Here is a 14704-nt window from a genome sequence, read left to right on the forward strand (position 1 = left end):
CGCCCGCCGCCAAGTTGCCGCCGCTTGGTTGCTGTCCCTCCTCAGCCCCGCGCCCCCGAGCCGTGAGTTTTCTGCATAAAATACATTAACGAGCCCTTTCATTTGCTTGTTCCTCCAGGGTCGCCTGTTAGTTTTTGTTGGCGGGGGGGGGAGGGGGGGGGGGCAGGCGCTTTATTACTCGGCGAGAGAGCTGGCAGATGTCCCAAGTGAGAGAACCTCTTCCTCCGGGGCCTGAAGGGCCAGAGCAAGCTCCGACTGAAAACAGCTCTTTGATCTCTCTCCCTCGAGGTAAGTTGCTTTAAAGTTTCTCTGTAATTGTTGCTCCTTTTTATTTGAATGATGCATTTACTGGTTTGTTTTGTGGGGGTTTAACCCCTCGTCTCTTTCACCCTCCTCCCCCCCTTTGGTGTAACTCTGTAACACTTTCACTTCCACCTCTTTATAGTTTTAACCAGAAATTCCTGTGTAGAAAATGCCAAAAAAAAAAGGAAGAAGAAAAAAAAAAAGATGCAGTGATGTCAGCACCAGTTCTCAGTACTTGAAATATTGCAGTCATTCAGAGGCAGATGCTGCTCCTTAAAAACCACTTTCTTGTTTCTCAGTTTGTTTGTGTTTGTGTCTGTGTTTAGAAGCTCTTTCCTGTAAAGCTCTCCTCCCAGGTCTCAGTAAATTGAAAAAGGTTGGTTCAGGAGTGTTGCTCAGGTTGGAGGTCACTTTTCTGTTTTTTTCTTAGATTACTCTGTGATGCTGCAGCCAAAACCAGTTTCTGAGAGTATTAACTTGTTTTGTATCAGCTGTTCAAAAGCTTATTTAAAAGTACATTACTCTTAAAGAGAAATTCTGCAAGTTATGTCTTGTTTGCATTTGCACAAAATGCATGGATATTCTGATCACTTTCATGTAGGGAAGTTTGACAAGGTGTATTGCAGGTTATCCTGAAAACAAGGAGGTACATTTACCTCCTGAGTCCTGGTCTGTGAAGACGAGATATAACTGGGTTTTTTTGGTTTACCGCTACAGCTTTGTTTTCCAGAATTCTGACAGAAGTTTAGGAAGTCTCTGAAGAACAGACAAATAAGCTTGTTCAAAAACTGTAACTTTATTCATAACTGGTTAACTGGAGCAGAGCCTGGTAACACAGTTGTGCAACTGTGGATTAAAGATGCAGTCTTGTTTTTGTAACTTGGAAAAATCAATATCTGTGTGAAATCAAAGTTGAAGACTCATTTGAGAAACCAGAAAGTATCCATAGCTAAGTAAAAAATGTTCTGGCAGGGAGACATATTAAATTGGCTTATACTTATCTTATTGTTGGGTTGTTTTTTTTTTTTTTTTTTTTTTTTTTTTGTCCTAGAGAATGACTCACAACTTCTAAACAGTAAAAAATAATAATAAAAAAAGATTAGATACAGAAGATCAAGCATGCAGAACTGAACTGTTAGAATCATGTTTTTGCCAGAAACATCAGTATCTGTGACACATGTTTATTTCCAATGCGTTGTTTTTAACTGTTGTGTGATCAGGTGGCCACACTGGTTAATTTCTGCATGTAGGCCATACATCAAAGTTACTGAAGTTGTGATCCAGTGATCTAACCAGCCTGGAAATTGGTCTTCTTCTTACAGTGCTACTTTAAATTGGTTTTCACTATGAAATAAAGTCTTATGTGATTCCCTTTTGTAAGATTTTCAATACATGCTTTTCTTTTTATGAAAAGTTAGGAAACAAGTGCTGATCTGTCCATGGACAAGTTATGTGCAGAAAATCTGAATGACACAGTTACAGCTCACAGCTGTTGAGGTGTAGGATTATAGAGTTACTTTCTTAGGGATCAGTAAGGTACAAACAATTGTAGTATATTGATTTAGGTTTGCTCGCTGGCCACACCTTTCGAGGCACACACTCAATTTTAAAGCGAGTATATGGTTCAGAGAAAGACAAGACTGTCTTTTTGCAGAATTCATCATTCAAATACATAATTTTTATTCTAATGAACTCAGATTTAAGGATAACTGTGGATATTTGTTGCTTTTTTCTAGCCTAAATCTGTTGGGGAAATGGGGGTGGAAAGAGGAAGAGGTGAGTTCATAACATTTCCAGTCTATATTCCAGCATTTCTGTTGTCAGCTTTTCAGTGTGTGGTTACAGGGTAAGGTAGTCCAGATATTCCAGGACTGAAGATCTGAGATAATATGCCTGGGACTTTCAGTACCCCCTTCTCTGTCTATACTACCCCCAGAACATTCAGAAGTACTCCAACTTCTGCAGAATTCAACGGTAATTTTAAAAGCTGTTGTTGAAATTCATACTATTTCTGGAAATAGGCTAGAGGTATTTGGAAAAATATGCAATAATTTGAAATAATTATTACTTCACTTGAATCACCTCATCATATTTATGTGATGACTCCATATATTTACACTGAGATACTTGACATCTGTGTCCACCTAGGAATAAAGATTCCTTAATCAGAAAAAAATGGCTTATATTGCACGTGTAATAAAGTATTAAGTGCATTCTAGTGAGAGAGAATTTTTGACTGGTAACAGCATACTGTCATGTGCTTTCTTAGTTTGTTTAACTGGTATAGGTACCTTCCATCCTGAGAACAACCTTCTGTTTTTCTCTTCTGTAGTTCTGTGAGGTATCATCAAAATATATCCAGATCTTCAAAGATCTTGCTTGCTATGGTAAACATGCACATGCTGCAGCCAAATTGTATTTTTCCATGAAAGCAAAGGAAACTTCAATTGGATTTTAAATATTCAGCAAATAGCTATCCCACAACCTAATTAAAAACCAGACAAAAGTAATAAAGCTTAGGCAGATTGCAGGGATAGACATCAGTTGTGGAGCTGGTGAAAACTGTGGGTTGAGACATAGTTTGGCCTACAGATGTGGCGTGCTCTAGCTTTCGCAACTTAGAAGAATTTGTGTGTGTTACTTTAACCAACGTGCTTTCTCAACAAATCCCCCATCACTGTTCTTCTTTGTTAGTTCTTTTTTGAATTAATGCATAAGTATTTTTGAGATTATTTGACTTTGCCCCTCCACAATTAGCATGCTATGAGAGGGAGCAAATGAAATCACAGCATCTTCTTTTATAGCAATGTCAATGGTCAGATTCAGTCTTTAAACCATCATCTGTACCAATGGAGTCTACTGCTACAAGGTACAGAACTACAGCATGAAAAGTTTAATCTTATTTCTGCAGACCTCTAGTTACTTTTGGAAGCATGTGGCAAAAATTAGCTCTGCTCGTGCACCCTTGTTCAAGATCCTGGTCATGCCATCTCTCTTCACCTGTAGCTCCACAGGCCTCGAAATAAAATTATGACTACTTCTACCTGTGTGCTGTGTAACGTGGATAGTGAGTAGTGTCATTTCTATGCTCAGACCACTTCAATTTGGCTATGATCAAGTATTTTCTCCACTGGTAGGTACCGAAATAATATCCCTAAGCAAGGAATATGACAATTAGCGACCATTACCCTCTCTGCTTTAAGGAAAATGTTTCATATGTTAGCAGTCATGTCGTGATTATTACCCGGACTACAGATAGACTTTTTTTCATTAAATCCTCTGCATTTGAATAAACCATGGAATACAAGAGAGGAATTCAAGGAGCATGGAACTATGTTTAGAGAATCAGGCCTCATTTTAGAAAATGTAGGACTGTCATCTATACAGTATTTGCTTGTTGGTAACTAAATGTAACCTAGACTAATATTTAGCTTTCTCAGTTTAGAAAGAATATAGACAAAATAGTAATAGTGAGAATCCTATTGTAAAATTGAGACTGGTAACTGCACTTTAACTATAAGAGCTTTATAATAACGGAATTACAGAATCACAGAATGATACGGGATTGGAAGGGATCTCTGGAGATCATCTAGTCCAGCCTCCCTGCCATAATAACTCTTTAGATGATGGAAAATTGCTAGAATTTATTTTCTTCTAATGAGGTGGGGGAGGAGAGTGGAGAAGTCTAGTAGAAATATTAACGGTCAAGTTCTATAAGTGACAGTTCTTTCTGGTGCAAATCATGTCACTGTTGCTGGATGGAGATGCAGTTCTGATTTGGTGTCTGAAGAAACCATATTCAGGAACTAATACATCCATTTAGAAAAGTTCAAAAAGCACATGTTCCTTTCAAGAATGTGATTCAAACCTCTTCATGTTTTCTGTTCTTTACTGTTCTCATGATGAGGACCACTAAAGGAACGTGCTGGCTAGATGAGATGAGGTGACAGAAGACTTACTGCAAGGAATGTTTGGACATTCTTGAGGCAGCAACGATTGCTGTCACCATAATTACTGCACTTTACCAGCAGTGCCTCAGTGTTATGAGTAATGGATTTTTAACGGTTAACCAGTTCACTCAGATTGCTCAAACTTACCAAATGCTTCCTCTGTAGTTGTGTTCCCACTTGCAGTCTGACGAGTTGTCTGAATCTGTATTAATTTGTTTCGTTGCTATCTGTCAGTACTGAGGCATTTCTTGAATGTTACTGACTAAAGTACCTAAAACTTTCATAAGTGTCTAACTCTAGTTTGTCATAAAAATATACTTCTGCTTTCAGTTTCATATGTGTGCCGTTGCAGTGCAGTGATTCATGTCCATGTGGGTGTGGTAGGCCTGTATTTCATAGAGTTGACTGTAAAGGTCTTGCATCAAATTTGAAATACTGTTGTTCCATCTCATAGGCTAATTTTATATCAGAATAATTATTCAAAAAATTAGATTCCAGACCTGCAGAAGTTCGATTTCTCTTTGTTTTAAACACTTATATTTTCCTAATAGGTAGCATCCAGCAATGAGTGTGCTATGCTGGTGTTTTCATTTGGATCAGCAATGCAGTTTTTGAAGTGAATCTGCTGTTGGCCTCTGCTTTGGTTTGCACTGGGGAGTGATCCTGGGGAGTGACCTGGACTGGATTCCTTTTGGACAACATATTCTGAAAGATGCACTGCAGGAATGTGCCTAATGCACTCCAGCCACTAATGAGCCTTCAGTCTTTGAGATTAAATCTGAGAGCTAGTCCAAAGTAGAAAGCCCCTGGAACGTATAATGTGGAATGTGTCCTTAAAATCAACTCTTTAACTCTACAGGCCCACTGTTACTGGCCCATGCTATCGCTAATAAAGCCATAGCCACTGAAACTAGGTTTGTACACATGTGAAACACTGTTGAATGAATGACATAAATTTATAAATGACTGCATGACAAATAGTGTGATTATTTGTGAAGTTTTCACTTATGTATTTGAACTTCTTAATGGTTTTAATTGTGCGGAGTACCTGTTTGAATGTTGTTATTAATTTTTAATTTATCATGACTGAAATTTGTCCAGGGCTGTAAAGCTTGTAGTATATTCATAGTTGTTCCATAGCTTGCACCTGGAAAATTCTGTGTAAGAGCTTTCCAAGAAGTTCAGTCGAATTGCTCTAATTTTAAGACACTGATTTTTTCAGTGGCATTTTTGAGGCCATTGAAAGTTGCAATGAGACATTTAAGTGAAAGCCACCAAAATGAAATGAAAACAAATTATGTATTTTAGTTTTAAAACAATCCAACATCTAAATGGAGGCTTTGAACTCTGTAATTTATGGATTATGAATATTAATTAGATTGCACAACCGATCATTAATGAAATTAGGTCATTTCAGGCAAATCATGAACTGGAATAGACATTCTGTTACACAAATAGCACAGCTGAACTTTCGTGTTATTTGAAATTCCTGAAGTTTTAGGCGTTTCATGAAGTAGCCGGAGGCTGTTACAGTTAATGGTTGCATTGTCAAACCTGGTATTACCGCGGTTCCATTGTGTTATTGTTGTGAGCAGTGGAATTTTTGGTAGGAAATAGCATCCTCAGTGTTCCTTTCCAGCAAGCATATTAATGACCAAAGGAAGTGTTAGAAATACAGTGTTTGCCACATGCTCTTCAATCACTCCCAACTGTGGTATGCTTGAAACAGAGAACCATTTCGTTATCTTTCCTTTTGGAAACATTCTTCAACTTTTGTTCCTTGTAGACCTACTCTTGTAGTTGGTTGGGTTTTGTTTTGGTTTGGGTTTTTTTCACTTTTATAATTGCTCTCTTTGCTTTGAAGGATAAAATTCCATTTGGGATGGTTTGAGTTTTGCACATGTATGTTTAAATCTGCATCTCTGTGTTCAGGGCTAACTCAGGCCTTCTGAGGATTCATATTTACATCTCAGCAGCTGGGTCAAGTTTACGTGCTTAAGTCAGCTTTGCCCTGTGCTTCCATAATTTGTCTACCTTTAAAGAATAAAACTGTTGGACTGTTCCCATCTCTGCATTTTGGAGGTTGCAGTGACTCCACTGTGCCAGCCCGTTCTGCTTGTCCCTCTCTCCTAAATGAGAACAAAGCACTCAGGTTTCCAGAAGCCTTTCCTGACAGTTGCTTTTGCAGTACTGTTTATTTAGTGTGGTCCAACGCTTTGTTGGTGAACAGAAAATGAATGCGCCATAGCAACAAAGTCTTCTGTTGTTGCAGCAATGGGATCTTTAACTCATTTTACATCCACAGTATCCCTGTGCCAATAAACAAACTCTAAACCTGTTTCTCAAGTCCAGTTTGTCATGTTGCTAGTCAAACACTTGTAAGAGTTCACATGCTTGGAAGAAATGGCCGAGTCAGTGTAGAGGCTTATGTGTCATCTACTGAGTCAAGATCAGCTGCCAATCACACTCTGAGGACGTGCAAGCCACTTAATGTAGGTGCTTGTTTCCATTTTTTTTTCTTATGTTCAGGGGTTGACTATTACATAGTTACTGGTGCACTGAGGTGTGATACCATCTCGATTTATACTTTGCCAGCATGTTGTAACCCTTCCTTATTTAAACCTTAAATTTGCATAGATCTCTGCACAAGCAGAGCTTGTGCCCATGCTTACCTTCAGGATAAATCACAGGGTGCTGTGTGTGGGTGTCGTTCCTGTGTGGCTTTTGGCTAGAAGCTCTTCAGCCCAGGGACTGCCATTCATTTAGGAGAGGTAGACAGCCACACAGGTTGCTGTGGTAGGTAAAGAAGACTATGTTGCTTTTGTGACATGACCTAGAGTAATTTTCTGTGGTTTTAAACAGAGATTGTATTTTTACCTCAGTACTGCCAGACTCTGAACATACTGAGTCTTCTCTTCCCATTATTTGAATTGCTAGGAAGAGTGTATCTCTTTTTCTTCTTGGCTGCTAGTTTTGGAGGTTAGTCACATGAGAGTGGAAGGATGTACCAGAGGAAGCAGAAGGTAAAATTCTGAGGAAGCATTACATAAAAATTCTTAAGGTAGAGCTCAATTAAAATGGAGAAGTGTTATAAATTTATTTGGAGATGCAGTAAAAAATGGCCATGCCTGTCTATGGCTGGATCCATCCATTAGTATTTGTGTGAGCTATAGACTTTATTAAAACTGCTCTGCCACAAGCATGGCACATCAGACAAGATTAAGGTCTTTGTGTGGATTCTTACTGGACCTGTAAATGTGTTATCTTTCATAAATGACTCATCACCTTTCTTATGCACCTAACGCAAAAATAATGGCATCAACAAACCAGAGACTCAAGAGTGTTCTTGGGGCTGTTTTCATGTGTGATAAATTGTAGTTGGTATGTTGTATGTGCACATCTAAAATTTAAAAAAAAATAAATCAAAAAAAGTTATGATCTCATCATCAGCTGTTTATTAAAAGGGAATAATCAAGAAATTTCTTTGTACTAAAACTGACACCTGATGCACATTCAAGAAAAAACAAATGAATTAATCAGGAAACCAGTGTTTGTCTATTTGCAGTGTTAGGATGCATCAGAAGTGATGTATGAAAAAAATCTTAAATAATCATAGGTTAAGGTCTGCTTTTTCTAAAGCCCGTTTGTACTAAGTCTGGCTGCGATGGAGTTAATTTTCTTTGTGGCAGCCCTTGTGTTTTGTTTTTGTGGCTGCAACAAGGATGATGGCATACCAGTGGTTTGTCTATTGCTGAGCAGCACTTGCACAGCACTAAGGTTTTCTCCTTTCCCACTCTGCTGCCCCAGTGAGGGGGCTGAGGGTGGGCAAGGGGTTGGGAATGGGCACAGCCCAGACAGCTAGCTCAGGTTAACCAGAGGGATATTCCACACTATATACCGTCACACTCAGCAATAAAAACTGAGGGGAGGAGGTTTGGAGGGAAGTAGCCATTGCTGGGAAACTGGTTTGGGCATCCGCCTGCTGGTGGGAGGTGGTGAGTGATTGCCTTACCATCCCTTCTTTTGTTTTTTCTTCCACTCCCTTTCACTCATTAAAGTATATCTTGACCCACGAGTTTCCTCGCTTGTGCTCGTTCTGTTCTTTCCCCTGTCCCGCTGTGGGCTGGGGAGGGATGGAGCGGGCCGTGTGGTCCTTGGCTGTTGCTGCTCTGTGGGGGTGGTGGGCTGAACCTAGGCATCTGCCAGGAGATCAGCTGCTCTGGTGGGTCATTCTGAAGAACAAAGTAAGGTATCAAATTATTGTTTAATGTCACTGGTGAGGTTTCTGTTATGCACTTTCATGGGGAAGTCTTCATATGAAGTCAGTAGATCAAAGAACACGTTCTCAGTTAATGCTGTTGTAAATTTCCTGTCAAAATTGTTTGGTGTTCAGTTGCAACATTAGGGACTTTTTTACTTTCTAATACTGCCTCTTAATTCTTTCTTGTTAACGCTTAATATTGTTTACATGCTTTTTGACTGGCTGATTACCGTATCTAGCTAGAATAATAAACATGAAAAATACACATACAACCTATACAGTAAGAAAAAAAAAAGAGAAAAAGATACTGAACAGAAAACAAGCAGAGGAATGAAAACTGAATCCCTATGAATTATGATGACTTGATTGTATTCTGCACTCCTTCGAATTTATTAGAAAAAAATATAATGTAGAACACTGAAAGCCCCATAATATTATCATTTATGTTTCCTTAGAGCTGTTCATTGTTTACTACATGAAATAGCAGGGCTCTGCAAACTTGTATCCTATACAAGAAAATTGTCTACAGTAACTCTTCAGTTTTGTACTACCCCTGCAGGGTAGTTGTTGCTGTAATCTTGGTGGTGTTACTGCAGTAAAGTAATTTAAGAGCAAAACCTCTTAAAATAGCTTATATAAGCTTACTCTACATGAAAAGCAGAGTGTACGGTGCTTGCATTTCTTTTACAGTAGCTGTCTCCAGGACGCTACTTATTTTCACTCAGTCTGTTTCAGGGTACTTTTCAAACACTCTTGGGACACGTTTGCACCTAAATACCTAACTGCACATGCAAAATCATCATACTGCAATACAGTCGGATTTGTATCTTACAGATAACAGGTAGAAATAGTTTATATCTAATGTCTGTCAAAGGGGTTGAAAAAATTTGGGTATTTTTTGGCTAGGATGAGTATCTAGGTGAGATTAAGTCAGTAGGGCAAGATGCAAAACTCATTGAAGTCAATGGATATCTTCCCAGTCACTTCAGTAGCTTTACACCAGTCCTAGTGAAACGGTTCATCTCAGGATGGGCTTGAGGAAATATTGACACGTTGTTGGAGAAATGATGATGGGAGGGAGGGCTGAGAGAGAAGTACCATGGAGGTAGCTGGGTCAGACGTTTCCAAGGTGGAAATTAATATAAGGGGAGCAGCAGTGCTTGAAGGCACATGCTGCTATACATACAATATGGCATATATTATTGTGAGTGATGTTCAGTGCCTCAGTTTAATAGGGTGGATAACAAAGGCAGAAAGTTAGGATTTAAAATCAAACTGCTGTTGGTTACATAAAGAAACTAACCTTTAATACGTCACAGTAGCAATAAGTGATTTTTCTGTGTCTCAGGACTGGAATCATTGCTTTACTAGAGGATACTGTATCATTACATTGTGATAAATGGTGTATAAACATGTTCTTGATTGAAGCAAATAAATAGAGCTAACAGGCTTTTCAAAAGTTGCTTGTTTAGATTTACTGTAAATATTAAATGTTGTACATATACTCAAAAAATACTCAAGATTCAAAATATTTAGTGTTTTACAGGTCCCTCTAGTACATGTTATAAACTGATAATCTGTCACTGTGAATAATGAACAAAGTAATTCCAGATTTGGAAATGTTTCCTTAAATGCCAGTAGGAAAAACCCGTAGCAATCAAGAACAGAAAGACTTTTGTGTGTGAATTTGACTATTAAAACATTAATGACAGCGAAAGTAAAAGCTGTCACCTTGGTTTGAGAAAATGCAGGTCTGCATGTGTTAACTGGCAAAATCATCAAAACAAGATCTGCTATCTCATGAAATAACCTTAAGAACCCCTCAAATAACCTTACCATGGAAATTTTCCTGCATCTTGTATATGTTTGGAGAGAAGAAATAATTTTTCCTTTCATCATAGGCTAAACTTTGATTCAGGAGTGGCTTTTAAAAGGTTATTTTTTCAGTGAAAAGTAGTTAATTGTTTTATAATAAATTTTCTGAATTTCTGTACTGATCAGTTTTGAAGTTTCAACAATATTCATCTTTAATTATATGTTCAATTGTAAATAATAGAGAACAAACGTTTGTGGAATTTTTGTGGCTTTTATATGCCAAAGCCACATGTATATGGGCAAAAACATAATGTTTTTTTTTTTGTGTGACAATGCAATTGAAATTTTTACCTGAAAATGTTGTGAAATGTAACGAAAGATAAACAAACTGAACCATAACTTGTTGTTACAAAAGCTGCTAAGTATTATTTTGCATGATTAAGCACGATATGACTAAAAGACAATCTTAAGGAGGAACTATTTTGATGTCGACAAGAAAATGAATTGAAAATCAACTTTATTAGGAATTATTTCTAAGAAAACTACATGAGATGCTAAGACAAGTTATATTTTATGCTCTCGTGTTATTAATTTTCAAAGATGAGTTTTCCCTACATAGAGGAAAAGTACCACAGAAACTAATATCTCAAAATTTCTTTTGACTTAGAAAAAACTGACCAAGAGAATACTGCGGCAGGAGATAAAGACATACAACTGCCTTCCAGTAACCAAAGTATACAGCCAGAGATACAAGACCAGTCTGTCTGGGGAAATCGCACTGATGGTGACCTCATCAGAAGTAAGTATTTCCAGAACAAATTGCTGCCATTTAGGCTTGCTTTCGCTGTGTAACGGGATATTGCCTGTTGACTCAGTTAAATGTGTGTCAAATGCAATTGTGTTGCAACTATAATGCACATCTACCGACTTTATTTCCCAGAATGACTCCTGTCAGCGTGCATAAGCAACGGGTTCAAAGAAAGGTGTGATTTGAGTGGTGCAGTATAGTGGGCTTCTGTAATGTTGGCATCTTAAAGCCTTAATGTGATATTCTTATCATTCATGATGGGATCTGTGTATTTAGTAGGCATGCGAGCTGCAGTATGCAACTGTGCTAGGTCTCATTGCCTTTAATTTCTCAGTTTGTACATTTAGGTGGCAGAGTAGACTATGTGGAGAGCAGTTGCTTCCAGATGCACTGAGTACTGCTCACGTCTAAGTTTATAAAGAGTTTTGAATCGCAAAGTAGTTATTCCTTTCAAAACTAGAAGAATGCTGTAAGACGAGGTTTTAGATCTATGCTATGGAACTGTGGGGTTTTTTTAATTAGTTTTTACAAGTCCAAATTCCTAGTGTATGTCTTGGATGCTTTAAAACATAAAAAGGTATACAAGATTATTCTCATTTTTCTGCCTTGAATTGAAGATCATATGCTGTCCAAAAGATCATTCACAATTGCACCCTCCCGAGGCAAAAATATTTCTGTCAACTGCCAGAGCTAATACTACTTTAAAATTCTGTGAATGCTTGAATGTGAGTTGCTCAAGGGAGGGGCAGCATGAGAAACTGTTCCTTAATTATAGGGTGGATTCAGAAAGCAAATGGACTAAAAGCTGAGTGGTGCTCCAGCTCTCTGAGATAGCTGTGTGACCGCACACTTCAGGGTCAGTCTGTCTTTACATTGCATACGTACTGCACTATACACAGTGGGGTAAATTCATATTTTTGAACCTGCTGTTGTCATAACTGGTGATTTTCTTTGGAGTTATCTGGGGGTTTTGGTTGTTGGTTGTTTTGGTGTGGTTTTTTTTTTAATCTTATCTATACAATCAACTTCTCCTGAGCTTTGTGTTAGCATTTGAAGTTCTTGTCAAATCTTAGTTTATCCTTTTTTCCTAATTAATGAATGCCATTATACTTCCCCAATACTTCTACCGTTTAATGTTATCTAGGTCCTTTACAGGAAACTTGAACTTAGCATGTCAGATATTTATCTCACAATTTAAAAATAATTCCTAAAGGTCTATAAAGAGGTAGAATTGTCCTGCACAGTTTGAGAGTTTACTTCATCCCAAAAGATTATTATTTTAGATGTAACTGTCCCTGGACAAGCAATTGCTTTGTGCTTGCGTTGAGGACATGGGAAGGTGCTGTGATTTTGGAGTGGCCTCCTTCTCATTCCCTCTTTCTAGAGGCTTTATTATCCCAGACCCATGGGAAAGCAGATTTATTTTGTAGCAGTTAGTAACATGCCTGAACTGCGGAGGAAAGGACCAAGGAAAGTAGGGTGGTGCCATGCTTCCTCTAATCTGTTCACCACAATGACGTACTGTAGTGGCTGCACTGGAAAGTGGGAGAGGAAAAGATAATTTTTTTCAACATACAGTAGAAATTGCAGCAGACTGTGCAAATCCCCGGTAAAGTGACTTAGCAGTTATATGTCTGTGATGGGAGGGTTATCTGCTCTTGAATTAAAAAAGTAACAGGAAAAAGGGCAAAAATAGGATAAAATTTGTAGGAACACTGTACTGCTCTACTGTGCCTAACTGTGGTCCTCCTGGAGTCACTAGTAGTTTTGCATTTGACTTTGTGAAAAGCAAGTTTAGGTGTAAGCTGGAAGTTTGTAAAACTCCTAGTCTTAATAATTGAGTTTTGTGTAGTAGTGGCTTCATGAGACATATTTGAGTAGCTGCTATGATGCAATCTTCTCTTTGTTTAAAATTAATGGTTTTTTTTAACCATTAATGTTAAAGTCCTCTAGATGGGAGAAACAAAAGTTATGAAATCAAAGCAGGTTCTTTTTGGCTTTTTTTGGACTCTGGCTATGAGTAGGAAAGGCTGCTCTACTTAAATAAAATGAGGAATGGTGTTTGGCTCAATTACAAGTACTTCTTGTAGTTTGCAGAAGTTTTACAGCTTGATCTACTTAGTAACTAAAGTTTGAAAAATAGAAAAAGTAGAGCAAAGAGAAGCTTGTTTATCACAAACATTACTTAGGTATTTAATCTTAAATAATCAGATATTCTGATTGTAGCTCAGAATGGCTGTGATTCAACCAGACCTATTACCCCACTAGACTAAAGTTTGCAGAATATTTCATATTGAATGAAGTTTGAGGTTAGAAATAAACAGTGTTTTGATCATTACTGTCTATTTTAAAGCTGTCCCTTTAAATTGTTTTAGGCAGGGCATACTTCAGTTTTCTCAGGTATTAACAACTATTCACCACTCTCCTAATGATTCTTTTTTCCCTATACAGATTGTTTTCCACCCCCACAGTTGATACATACTCCATTTGCCTTAGTTCTCACTTTATAAATGTTTCCAGTGTTTAATTTCTAAGGTTTTGCTTGTTTGCAGCTGTTTTATCCTGCTGTTATATGGAAGTAGATTAATCAGCCAGTTTTATTGGCACACCAACAACGAAGTCCAGTGTTAGAGACTCTGTAATGACTTCATTATGTATGATTTCTCATTTGCACTTGTGAACTCAGTTTACCAGGCAACATCAGTAAACTAAAATGCTGCCCCCATTTTCCAGAGTAAGATGTTTTCAGTTCACCTTGCCCTGCCCTTGCAGTCCTTTTCTCAAGCCCCATTTTTTTACTCTCTAGATGATATTTCCCCCTGATTAATCTTCCCCCCCCTCCTCCTTTGGAGTGTGCCTTCCTGCTCCTCCCTCCCCCCCTGGGTAAACTCATGCATTTGTAACATCTCAGGTAAATGGGTAATTTTATGGGAAGCTTCATCCAAGGAGTTAATCACTTTTGAAGAGAGCTTGAGAGTCAAAAGGTTACTGGATACTGGCATATAAACAGGGAAGGGCTAAATAAGAAGAAAATGGGTATATTGCCTTTCTGTATTAATTCTTAATGCACTTGCATAACTGTTACTGGAATACTCCATGCAGTTGGAGAAGGGTCAGGGGAGAACCACAAATATCTCAGGAATGACTGGAGTAGTTGAAAACATGCCTTATTGTGGAAAAACTGGAGTTCAATCTCTTTAGTGTTAAGACAGAGGATAAAGATGGGCTTGATGAGTCCCTAAGAAGAATGATACCACAATGACCAGAGATTTGGTAAGAAAGGTCTTCAACTGTAGCACACAAGGGGACAGCTAGATGTAATGTCTGGAAGTTCAGTTAGACTAGAAATAAGATGTACGTTTTTTAGTGGAGTATTTGAGAAGAGGAAGAACTGCAAAATATTTGGTGTTTGTAGGTGTTTTAAACTGGTCTTCCTTTTCACAAAGAGGCTGTTGCTATCCGTATCCTCGACTTTAGAACCTGAGTAAGGGAGAGTCTCTTTTCCATAGTGATATCCCCAAATTGGGATAACCTTAGATTTTTCATCTCAGGTATCCTTCAAGGCAA

The 14704-nt window shown here is 38.1% G+C and overlaps 1 protein-coding gene across 2 annotated transcripts in view; it reads left to right on the forward strand.

The window, feature by feature from the left end:
* Positions 1-14704, forward strand: part of MDFIC (MyoD family inhibitor domain containing) — a 50125-nt gene that overhangs the window by 2212 nt on the left and 33209 nt on the right. Inside the window, exons 1-3 of one of the 2 annotated variants that reach the window (XM_014963755.1) lie at positions 187-288; positions 2040-2079; positions 10997-11128. In XM_014963755.1, coding sequence (XP_014819241.1) covers positions 2058-2079; positions 10997-11128 — 154 coding nt within the window. In that variant the 5' untranslated portion in view covers positions 187-288; positions 2040-2057. Of the gene's footprint in view, positions 1-118; positions 289-2039; positions 2080-10996; positions 11129-14704 lie in introns of those variants that run through there. The other variant, XM_014963753.1, reaches the window with a different exon arrangement.

This window comes from Calidris pugnax, unplaced genomic scaffold, assembly GCF_001431845.1.
Source record: "Calidris pugnax isolate Ruff unplaced genomic scaffold, ASM143184v1 scaffold44, whole genome shotgun sequence".
NCBI lineage: Eukaryota > Metazoa > Chordata > Aves > Charadriiformes > Scolopacidae > Calidris > Calidris pugnax.